The following is a 12,338-nucleotide window of genomic DNA, read 5'->3' on the forward strand; positions in this document are numbered from 1 at the left end:
TCCCCAGTGCTGGTTATGGACAGGAGTTTTTTAATGGCTATTGGAACCAGGTCATTCGTTGGCTGAAGCCCAAGATCTTTGAACAAGGTGCATGTGTTTTGTGTTTTTTGTTTTGCTTTTTAAAGCCGAAGTCATTCAGATGGCTGAGATATTTATCAGGAGAGCTCAAGAGAATGAATTCTTTCACCTGATTTACCAGAAAGTACTTTTGGGAGGAATAGGAGGGTGATAAGGTAAAGGGGTTGAGGGGAGACGAAGAAAGGAGGAAGCTTTGGTTCCCTGGCTAATTGCCAGTTGAGCTGTGACCTTTTTAACTGGCATTCCAGACTGTCGCTCTGCTGCTAATTGGGTGCAGTTTTGGGTGAGCAAGGGTTAAACACGACACATAGTGCTGCACCTGGGGTCGGGGTGAAAGGGGAGAAGGCCTCTCGGGATGCAGGAGAGTGTGCAAATGAGAAAATCGAGGCAGCCTGCCGCTGCCACATTGGCTGCCAGCCCCTAAGCAGAGAGGAAAGCAGATTTAGTACAAAGTGAACGTTTACAGTAGCCCTGGGCAATATTAAAGCTTGAGATGGTGTATATAATGGTATGCTTCGTTTTTTATCAAACGTTTGTCCAAGAAAGCTGTGTATTAAAGCTCCAATACCTAGGGGTTTTCTTGTGAATTTTAAATCATGCTCCTAGTTAAGCCTCAAAAGGCTCTGTAGATGGAAAGGTTTTTTGATTTCCTTTGAAGTGGTTTGAAGAAGTTGATTACTGTTGGCACCCGAGCACTCCTTTATGACACTGTTTATAAATAATTCCTCATGAGCAGGGCTGGCGTTCCAAGGTGTTAGGTTTTAAGGAGCCTCGATTTAATCACATTATGTGGGAGAGAAATTAGGAGTTGAGAGGCAGCTGACGTTTCCACCCCCTCCCCCCCTTGAAAGTATTTTCCTAGATCGGGTACGATGTCCATGTCTCGCTTACAGATACCAATAAAGGGAGGGCTTCCCCCGAACCTTCAGAGACTGATAATCTTGTCAACAGGAATGTGGTATTGGCCCTCAGCAGTTAAGCGTCCTTTTCCCAGCTACCTGGCCAATTCCCAGGATGTTAGGATAGTAGGAGTTAAATTAGTAGTCATTTAGTGGTAGCCACTAGACAATCTCCTACCTCACCAACTCTGAAATCCCACTCTTTGACCACAACCTTCTCACCTGCACTCTCTCCCCTCCTACACACACACCTTCCCCTTGAATCTGTCCAGTTCTCCCTTAGAAATCACCTATATTTTGACCTCCTCCAATTTTCAAAGTCACAATGCCCCATTTGGACTCTCTACCTGACCTACCTTTTCTCGATGCAAAAATCCATGCCCTCTCCACTGAACTCACCTCATCTCCACAGTATGTTTCCTGTGCTCCCGTGCTCAAGCCACAAAGCACTGCTGCTGGGAATCCAGCTGACCTCTTCCATCTCAAATTCTGTCCAGTGAAGGGGGTGGGAAGGGGTCAGGAGGGAATGGGATGAGAGGAATTGGAGGCAATGGGTGTAACAACTCACTCAAAGAAGCAGCATGGCCTAGTGGAAAGAGCACGGGTCCGGGAGCCAGAGGATCTAGGTTCTAATCTGCCTTTGCCAGTTACTTGCTGTGTAACCTTGAGCAAGTCACTTAACTTCTCTGGGCCCATTTCCTCATTCATCTGTTAAATGGAGAGTCAGTACCTGTTCTCCCTCCTACTTAGATTGTGAACCCCAAGTAAGAAAGGGACCATATCCAACCTGATTAACTTGTACCTATCCCAGGACTTAGAACTGTGCTTGACACATAGTATGTGCTTAACAAATACCATATAGGAATAATAATCCTCATCTGCTTTGATTCTGCCCCATTCAATGCCCGGCAACAATATTTTCCCATCCTTATTGACTCTGACTTTTGACTCCCTCCTCAAACCCCCTCTCCAAATTCCCAACCATCTCTTGCCCCTAAGGACCTTGTCAAGTATTTCATCGATAAATTGACTCCATCAGACGTGATCGCCCTAAAATCAACCCTGCTGCTCTGCAGTCCCTCCCTCCTCCTGCCCCCTCTTCGATGTTTCCATCCTTCCTAGTGGTATCTCAAGAGATCTCCTGCCTCCTCTCAAAATCTATCCCCTCCACCTGCACCTCTAATCCCATCCATTTACATCGTAATAAAATACTTGCCCCCTCCCTTCTTTGCTTCCCAACTTCATCTTCAATTGCACACTTTCCAATCACAGCTTACTTTTACTTTCTTAATTGATGAAATTATTCAAGCACATTTTATACTGTTCCTCAGTGCTGTCCAACATACCCCTGTAACCCCTATCCTAAAAAACCTCCCATGACCTTATGATACCCTCCGGTTACCTCATCTCCCCCCTACCTTATTTTTAATTTTAATTATGGTATTAAGTGTTTACTATTTGCCTGTCACTGAACTAAGTGCTGGGGTCGATTCAAGATAATACTGGACACAGTCTCTGTCCCGCTTGAAACCCACAGCCTGAGTAGGAGGGAGTAGGAGTTAATTCCCTTTTTAAGGATGAGGAAACTTAATCACAGAGAAGTTAAATGACCTGTCTAAGGACACACAGTAAACAAGTAGCAGAACTGGGATTAGGACCCAGGTCTGACTCTCAGGCCAGGGCTCTTTCCTCTAGGCCAAGCTGCAAACAGAAAACTTCAACAGAAAATCCTTACCATCACCTTTAAAGCATTCAGTCAGCTTGCCCCCTCCTCCCTCACCTTACTGATTTCTTACTACAGCACAGCCTGCACACTTCAATCCGCTAATGCCAACTTAATCTCTGTATCTTGAGCTCCTCTATCTTGCTGCCTGTCCGCCACCCACATCTTCCCTCTAGCTTAGAACTCCCTTCTCCTTCATATCCGTTAGTCCACTGCTTTGCTCTCCCCACCTTCAAATCCTTATTAAAATCACACTTCTTCCACGAAGCCTTTCCTGACAGCCTTCATTTCCCCTGCTCACACTAGCCACTGTGTTGCTCATGCACTTGGGTTTCTATATGTGCCAACTTGTACTTCCCAAGTGCTTAGTACAGTGCTCTGCACACAGTAAGTGCTCAATAAATATGAGAATGAATGAATAATATAAGCACTTGATATTCACCTAATCCCCACAGCACTAATGTACATTTCATTACATTCTGCCATTTCTCCAGGTGTAGTTTAGGTTAAAGTTGTACTCCATTGTTGGCTGGGTGACTTTGGGTAAGTCACTTCTCTGGGCCTCAGTTCCCTCCTCTGTAAAATGGGGATGAAGACTGGGACTGTCCCCGTGGGACAACCTGATCACCTTGTAACCTTTCCAGCATTTAGAACAGTGTTTTGCACATAGTTAGCACTTAACAAATACCATCATTATTATTATTATTATTAAGTCACTTCACTTCTCTGGGCCTCAGTTCCCTCATCTGGAAAATGGGGATGAAGACTGGGAGCCCCCCGGGGGACAACCTGATCATCTTGTAACCTTCCCAGTGCTTAGAACAGTGCTTTGCACATAGTAAGCACTTAACAAATACCATTATTATTATTATTATTATTATTAACTGGGATCATTTCCCCAACTCTGTTATCCTCCCTCAAGCGCTTAGGTCAGTTTTCTGCATACAGTAAGCGCTCAATAAATACCATTGACTGATTGATTAGGAGTAGCATTCGCTAAGCACCAATTTGGTTCAGTCTGCTCTATCAGGCACATAGAAAGTACAGAATGATTCCCAGGAGAAGCAGTGTGATCTAGTGGAAAGAGCGCAGGCCTGGGAATCAAAGGATCTGGGTTCTGATCCTGGCTCCTCCTCTTGTCTGCTGTGTGATCTTGGGTAAGCCACTTAACTTTTCTGTATCTGTTACCTTATCTGTGAAATGGGGATTAAGACTGTGAGCCTAACAGGGGACAGGAACTGTTCAACCTGATTATCGTATATCTACCTCAGCATTTAGCAAACAACATAAATCAATCCATCAGTGGTATTTATTGAGTGCTTACTGTATGCAGAACACTGACCTAAGTGCTTGAGGGAGGTTAACAGAGTAGGGAGAAATGATCCTAGTCTAAGTTCCCTTATGTGTAAAATGGGGATGAAGAATGTGAACCCCATGTGGGATGTGGACTGTGTCCAACCAAATGAGCTGGTATCTGCCTCAGCACTTAGTACAGTGCCCGGCACATCATAAGCATTTAAGAAAATACCATTAAAAAAAGTTTCATGCATGTCAAAGCATCTTAAATTCATTTTTTGCTTTCCCACTCTTTCACGGACAACCGGCACCTCTATTACTAAACCCCTTTTGATGGCCAATATTTTATACATTGGAAGTGAGCGTCTCATTCGACGGTAGTGTATAAACTGGATCCAGGCAACAGGAGGGCAGTAAGCAGGATAAGCCATTCCTCTTTTTTTAATATTTCCTTCCACTCAGCCTGACCCAGGAAAGGGGGCTCCTGGGAAATCATGGTTCTCCCTCTCCTGGCTTCTTCATCAATCATCAGTCGTATTTATTGATCGCTTATTATGTGCAGAGCACTGTGCTAAGCGCTTGGGAAGTACAAATTGAAGTACAAATTGGCTGGAGTGACACACAGTGTGGGTTTTTAACTTTTTCCACCCTGTTCCTTCACTCTCTGTCAGGGTCACTTTCATATTTTACCCACTCTGACTGGGGCACTGTGTGCTGACAATTCAACCCCTTGAAAATAGGGTGCCGCTTGTAGCACGTGGATTGGCTGGAAACAGAAAACAATACAAACAGCAACAACAACAACAAAATATACACAGTTGTCCTCCCCACAGTTAGGCAAACCAGAGCTGGAAAACAGGAGGAGTGTCAGAGCTGGGTAAGTGCACATTGGGGTGTCTTGTGGGGTGGCGCTTTGCTGCACTCCTAAATCTGAGTAGATTTGCAGCTCTGATCCCAGTAATTGTCTGATGACCAAACCACCCTCACCTCAGCGCCTGCTCAGAAGAGGAAAGATCATTCTAAAACAATACCATCTTTCCCAACCATCCTCCACCAAGCTGACACTCAGCCCAGTGACCAACGGTATTTATTAAGTGCTTACCATGTGCCGAGCACTCTACTAAGCGCTTTGGAGAGTACAGTGCAACAGAGTTTTGTTTGGATTTTTTTAATATTATTGATTAAGCGCTATGTGCCAGGCACTGTACTAAATGCTGGAGTAGATATAAAATAATCAGGTTGGACACAGTCCCTGTCCCACTTGGGGCTCATAGTCTTAATCCCCATTTTGCAGATGAGGGAACCGAGGCACAGAGAAGTTTCCCAACCACATCTGGTTTCCCATCCCCACCTGCAACAAACAGAAATTTCTTATCATAGGCTTTAAAGCACTCAATCACCCTTGCCCTCTCCTACCCTACCTTCCTGATTTTCACCTACAGTGCAGCCTGCACACTTCGCTCCTCTAATGCCAACCTACTCAATCGCTCAGTTGTATTTATTGAACACTTACCGTGTGCAGAGCTCTGTACTAAGCCTCGGGGGAGTACAATATAATAGAGTTGGTGGACACGTTCTCTGCCCATAGTGAATTTGCAGTCTAGAGTCCCCGTCTCTCGATCTCATCTATCTCACTGCTGCCCACTCGCCCACATCCCGCCTCTGGCCTGGAACACTTTCCCTCTTCATATCTAACAGACGATTACTCTCCCCATCAACAAAGCCTTATTAAAAGCACATCTCCTCCAAGAGGCCTTCCCCCACTGGGCCCTAATTTCCCTTCTTCCCCTCCCTTGTTTGTCGCCCTTTGCTTGGATTGTTTTGTCAGCCCCACAGCACTTATATATGTATCCATCATTTATTTATATTAATGTCTGTCTCCTCCTCTAGACTGTAAGCTCATTGTAGGCAGAAAATGTGTTTACCAACTCTGTTATAGCGTACTCTCCCAAGTATTTATACAGTGCTCTGCACACGGTAAGCACTCAAATACGATTATCAATTGAGGGGGGAGGCAGAATGAGTTACCGACTCCACCCCCGATCTGTGCATTTTCCCCAAGTGCCACCCTCCTTTTGCGTAATGAATTCTTATTACTACTATGTAACAGAGCATTGCACTTGAATGGATGCCCAATAAATATAAATACCGCTACTTAGTAACTGAGCATTGCACGCAGTGGATCCTCAGCAAATATTACTACTACTGCTAGTAATAGCATTTGTTGAATGCCTGCTGGTTGTCAGGCACCGCCCGAGGAGCTTGGGAAGTACCAAACAAGCAAGTGACACATTCCCTGCCTACATGGAACTTGTGCTGTAATGACAAGGAGCTTATCCTCTAATCCTGGAAGGAATTCCCACTGGTCATCCTATTTGTCCTCCTGCATCCAGGCAAGATTGCACTGAAATAATCTCCCTTACTCTTAAATGATGGGTATTCCTGTATAGCTACCATAAGTTACCCCAGGTCCTTTTAGGGGTCACGGTTAGGCAGAGAGCTTTCCTGAATCCAAAACTGCAAAACAGAAATGATCAGCCGGCATTTTCAATTTGCATAGAAATGCCCACGTTCAAAAACAAAATGAAGACATTCCATTTGTTGGGCTTTATAAATCTACTACAGACAGTCTATGCTCTCCTATTATTTCCCCCGGTAAAGTGATGTGGTATACAATTTGCTAAATAAAAAGACATAAATATAAAAATGCCTTGAAGGTCGATTTACATAAAATACAGCTTTATTTGGGACAGCATCTTGGAGACAAAGTTCCTGTTTAAAATGCTTTATGTTGTTTGGAATCCCAATTGTTCTGGCTATTTATTAGCTTTGCGAACCAGTTACCTTGTCCGCGTCCCTTTGGAGTTAGAAAAATAAACCATCTCAGTGATCGCTTACCTCTCTAAACACAGAGAATATGTTCCATGATGATAGCATCTCCGGTGTGGCGAGTTACAAATGGCCCTGTCACTTAAGGAAAATGAAATCCTGGGGAGAGCAGAAATAAATCCACCCCGGTACAGCCAACATGCGAGGATGCTTTGTCATACTGGGTTTTGACATTCAAATCTTTTTCTCCACAGTGCCAAGGATTTTCATATTGGGTCCCCCCGCCTCTGGGAAAACAACTATTGTAAGTGTGTCATATTAAGCATTGTTGTATTATGTTTGGGATTCAAGGTGTCAACCCTGTGCTTCTGAGTGGTCTAAGCCCCGCAGGCTGCAGACAGCCCTCTCCTCTTACCTCAATCCCTACCAATGAGAAGACGGCCTGTTGGAAGCCTCGTGTGGGGCAGGGATAGTGTCCAGCATAAGTATCATGTTAACACCCCAGCACTTAGCACAGTGCTTGGTGCACAGTAAGTGCTTAACAAATATTATATTACTATTATTATTACTCCCCACTAGACTGTAAGCTCCTTGAGAGCAGAGATCCTGGCTTCCAACTCTGTTATACCGTACTCTCTCAAGCCCTTAGTAAAGAGCTCTGCACATAGTAAGCACTCAATAAATATCACTGATCCACTGTTGAAAGTGACTTGGCCACAGTCACACAGGAGAGAAGTGGGGATTTGAACCCAGGTCCTCTGACTCCGACCTGTACTATTTCCACTAAGCCATGCTGCATCTCTCATGTGCCCCCTGTAATATAAATACAATTCTATTTATATTGACACCTGTTTACTTGTTTTGATGTGTATATATCTATAATTCTATTTATATTGATGCTATTGATGCCTGTTTACTTGTTTTGATGTCTGTCTCCCCCCTTTTCAACTGTAAGCCAGTTGTGGGCAGGATTAGTCTTCTACCGCTGACTTATACTTTCCAAGCACTTAGTACAGTGCTTAGTAAGCATTCAATAAATACGATTGAATGAATGAATGAATGAACCGCATCCATAAAATGAGGATTTAGTCCTCTTTGCTCCAATTTAGACTGTGAGGCCCATGCAGGACAGGCACTGTGTCCAAACCGATTATCTTGTATCGAGTGCTTAGTACCGTGCCTGGCACATAGTAAGCACTTAACAAGTACCATGAAAAAGAGATGCAGAGGGTGACTGATGTAATTCTCTAGTTTTCTCCCTCTTTCTGCTCCTGATTAAGGATTAGAATCATGAAGCTGAAAGAGATATCAAGAGGTCATCTAGCCCTGTCCCAGCTCCCAAGCAGGGTTCCATCTAAACGCTCTAAGGACAGTTTTATATCAATGAATAATAGGATAAAAAAGGTTTGTCTGGTGGGAACTACATGAAGCTTGATATTTATCATGACCTGAACAATGATCTGAAGGTTTTCCTTTTCTTCATTCTCTCTCTCTCTCTCTCTCTCTCTCTCTCTCTCTCTCTCTCTCTCTCTCTCTCTCTCTCTCTCTCATTGTCTCTCTCATTTTCTCTCTCTCATTCTCCTCTCATTCTCTCTCCAGGCGATGTGGCTTTGTAAACATTTGAATGCCTGCTTCATCAGTCTAGAAAATTTACTAAGGAATGAATTTTCCTTCCTGGCAATGGAAGCAGCGGAAATTCGGAAGAGGAACCAGGTACAGATCCCCCTGACCCTGAACTCTGGCCACCCGGGGGAGGCCCCACCCTGGAGCTGCTTGTAAGGACTATAATCTTATTGGCAGGGAACATTTCTGCTATTTCTGTTGTACTGTACTTTTCCAAGTGCTTAGTACAGTGCTCTGCACACAATAAGCACTCAATAATGATAATGATGATGGTATTTGTTAAGCACTTTGTGTCAAACATCATTCTAAGCGCTGGGGTAGATATAAAATAATCAGGTTGGACACAATCCCTGTCCCGCACTGGACTCACAGTCTTAATTCCCATTTCACAGATGAGGGAACTGTGGCATAGAGAAGTTAAGTGATTTGCTCAAGGTCACAGAGGAGACAAAAATACCATTGATTGATTGCTTGGATTTCCACTGGCCTACAGCAGCCTGCCTATTTCTGTTTCCATTTGGATCAAACGACAGAAAACACTACTGCTTCTCAGCAGGAGTCAAAAATAAGACTTTTGCACAAATTACCATGAGAGAGGAGGGAACTCTTAAGCAGTTTATTTTGGGGAGCTATGAGAAGGTGATTCCACCACTGGAGTTGGAAGAGGCTGGTTGTTATAATGTTAATAAGAACTATTGAATTGTGGCTTGTGTTTGTCAAGAAGCTCAGGATTCAGCCCCTAAATTGTTTTATTCTGCAATTCCCTGAAATAGGGAGGAGGCTGGGATTACTATCTCCGTTTTACAGGTGGGAAAATTGAGGCTTGAAAGCTATTGATTATTATTATATTTAAGCACTTACTACGTGTCAAGCACTGTTCGAAATGCTGGGGGAGTTGCAAATTAATCAGGTCAGACAAATCCCTGTCGTACTTGGTCGCTTCTATTCTAAGTAGGAGGGAAAGTAGGTATTGAACTCCTCTTTTGCGGATGAGGAAGCTGAGGCATAGGGAAGTGAGGTGAGTTGCCCAAGGTCACACAGCAGACAAGTGGCGGAATCTGGATTAGGACCCAGGCCCTCTGATTCCCAAGCCTGTGTTCTTTTCACTAGGCCATGCTGCTTCTGACTTGATCCACTTATGTGCCAGACTGGCCAGGGACTTGGCCATATGGCACGTGTCAAACTGGCTTACCCATTCTAGGGTGGAGTTGATCATTAGTCGTCTGGGAAAACTTATAAATTGCTTTGAGGAGAATTTCAGAGAGCCATTTCCTTATACAAGGCAGCCCACACCCCATTGTAGCATGCTAGACTATAAACTCTTCTAAACTGTAAGCTTATGGGGGGCAGAGAACATATCTACGAACTCTGTTATACTGTACTCTCCCAAGAGCAGAGTTCAGGGCACTGTACCCAATAAGCAGTCAAATATGATTGATGCTTTATGAACTCTCCTATGTAAACGGACCATTTTTATCACCTAATACTGTGGGTGGTAAATGGATAGAGGCAATACAATCTGACTCCTTGTTTTGCTGCCTTTTTTTTTTTTGCTCATTCACAGCCCTGCCTCCAAAGCTGAATGCAGCTTAAAGGAAAAGACTTGTTAATTATAGGGCTCTTATGTCTCTGAGGCAAAGAGCAATTCACAAATATGACTTTGAAGCCATTTCCTCTGTGAGGACCCTGTGAGGGGCAGCTCCCCAGGGTTCCAGCTCAATCCAGATCCATTTTGTCAGCCAGATCCATTTTGTCAACAAGGGCGCTTTATCCTAGTTGATTTGACCTGTGTAGATGCCACCTAAGAGGGAAATCCCTTTACAGGTGCGGGCGGTAATTTGGTGGGCAGTATGGAAAGTAAAGGCCTAGGAGTCGGAAGGACCTGGGTTCTAATCCCGACTCTGCCACTTTTCTGTTGAACACTTCTGTTCGCTTCTCTGCGCCTCAGTTACCTTATCCGTAAAATGGGGATAAGCATGTGAAGCCCCATGTGGGACAGGGACTGTGTCCAACCTGATTAACTTGTATCTACCTCAGCCCTTAGAACAGTGCTTGGCCCATGGTAAGCACTTAACAAGTATCATAATTAGTATTATTAATAAAAAAACCCAAAAACACAGCTTTTGATGTGGAAAGAAAATAATCATCTCAGTTTATGCTGTGGATGAGCTTTTAGGAAAAGGGCTTATTTCGTGTCATCAAGATGATTTTATTCAATTCATAAAACTCACCTAGCAAGGGGAATTTAAAAGATTCCCCCTTGGATGTAATTACTCTAATTATCAACATATTTCAAACCATTCCAAGGGTGCCTGGTTGAGGTTACTTGGTTTAAAAATACTGGTGGAAGGGAAGATGAAAGGCAAAGATGTCAGGACTAATCAGGAAATGAAAAAGTCTGAGGAGTGGAGATGGGTGGCATGTTAGTGCTTGGTGGTAAGTAGCCTGTTTGTAGAATACAAACTGCCAGGAAGATGTATCTCTAAATGTCTCTCTAACTCCTCAGGATGATTGGATTTCTTCTCTCTGGGTTTCAGTAGCAATGCTAAAAAAGGCTGATTTTCTCCAGCTGACTTCGGTCTCTAGCTTCCTGGAAGTACTGGGATGTCATTCCCTCTGATTCCCAATCTGTAGATCAATGGTACTGTGTTCAGAACACTGTACTAAGCTCTTGAGAGAGTACAGTACAACAGAGTTGGAAGACATAACCCCTGCCCACAAGCAAGTTAGACTCGTTGTATGTATGCTGTAATTTTGATGCCTCCATTAGCATCGCTTACATATGCACAAACATTCCTTCCAATATCCCATTGCACTATGCTGTGTAACTAAACAGTCCTATGTGCACCTCTGAGCTAGGATCCTCTGAGATGCCCTAAAACCTAGATGTGAGGGGCCACTCCAGTCTTTGCTGATGATCCAAGAATGCTGGATTTATATTTGGGAATTTGGTTCTAAGTATCATCAGTCAATCAATGGAAAACTATTATCCTAGGAGAAACAGCATGGCATAGTGTGTAAAGCACGGGTTTGAAAATCAGAAGGACCTTAGTTCTAATCCAAGCTCTGCCACTTGTTTGCTTTGGGACTCTGGGCAAGTCACTTCACTTGTCTGTGCCTGTCACCTCATCTCTAAAATGGGGGTTAAGACTGTGAGGCCCATGTGGGACAAGAGCTGTATTCAACCCAATCTGCTTGTATCCTCCCCATCGCTTAGTACAGTGCCTGCAACTAGTCTGCCTTGGGCAAGTCATTTCACTGTGCTTCAGTCACCTCATCTGTAAAATAGGGGTTGAGACAGGGACTGATTTTCTTGTACCCACCCCAATGCTTAGCACAAGGCCTGCCACATAGTAAGCTCTTAACAAATACCAGAATTATTATCTCTTGATTGTAAGCTCATTGTGGGTAGGGAATATTGTCTGTTTATTGTTGCATTGTACTCTCCCAAGCACTTAGTACAGTGCTCTGCACACAGTAAACACTCAATAAATGCAACTGAATGAATGATACACAGTAAGCACTTAGCAGATACCACAATATTATTAGACTCAACCTGCAGGAAATTCCTGGCTGAGTAGATGTTTGAGCTGAGGTTTGTAGGGACTGTCTCTATATGTTGCCAGCTTGTACTTCCCAAGAGCTTAGTACAGTGCTCTGCACACAGTAAGCGCTCAATAAATTCGATTGATTGATTTAGGGAACCAGTGTATTATCAATCAATGAACCAGTGTATTGTCAATCAATCAATCAATCGTTCAATTAATGTTTCTTACTGTGCACTCACTGTATGCCTAGCACTGTACTGAGGGCTTAGGAGAATACAGTCGAGTAGGTGGACAGAATTGCTGCCCTCAAGGAGTTTGTATTAAAATAAATTACAGTGATTA

General features: G+C 43.7%; 1 protein-coding gene across 2 annotated transcripts in view; it reads left to right on the forward strand.

The window, feature by feature from the left end:
• AK8 (adenylate kinase 8) overlaps window positions 1-12,338 on the forward strand; it is a 165,982-nt gene that overhangs the window by 9,433 nt on the left and 144,211 nt on the right. For both annotated transcript variants that reach the window (XM_038745436.1, XM_038745437.1), the window contains exons 3-4: window positions 7,080-7,129; window positions 8,425-8,538. In XM_038745436.1, coding sequence (XP_038601364.1) covers window positions 7,080-7,129; window positions 8,425-8,538 — 164 coding nt within the window. The remainder of the gene's footprint in view (window positions 1-7,079; window positions 7,130-8,424; window positions 8,539-12,338) is intronic.

The sequence above is a fragment of the Tachyglossus aculeatus genome, chromosome 4, assembly GCF_015852505.1.
Source record: "Tachyglossus aculeatus isolate mTacAcu1 chromosome 4, mTacAcu1.pri, whole genome shotgun sequence".
In the NCBI taxonomy this organism is placed as follows: Eukaryota; Metazoa; Chordata; class Mammalia; order Monotremata; family Tachyglossidae; genus Tachyglossus; species Tachyglossus aculeatus.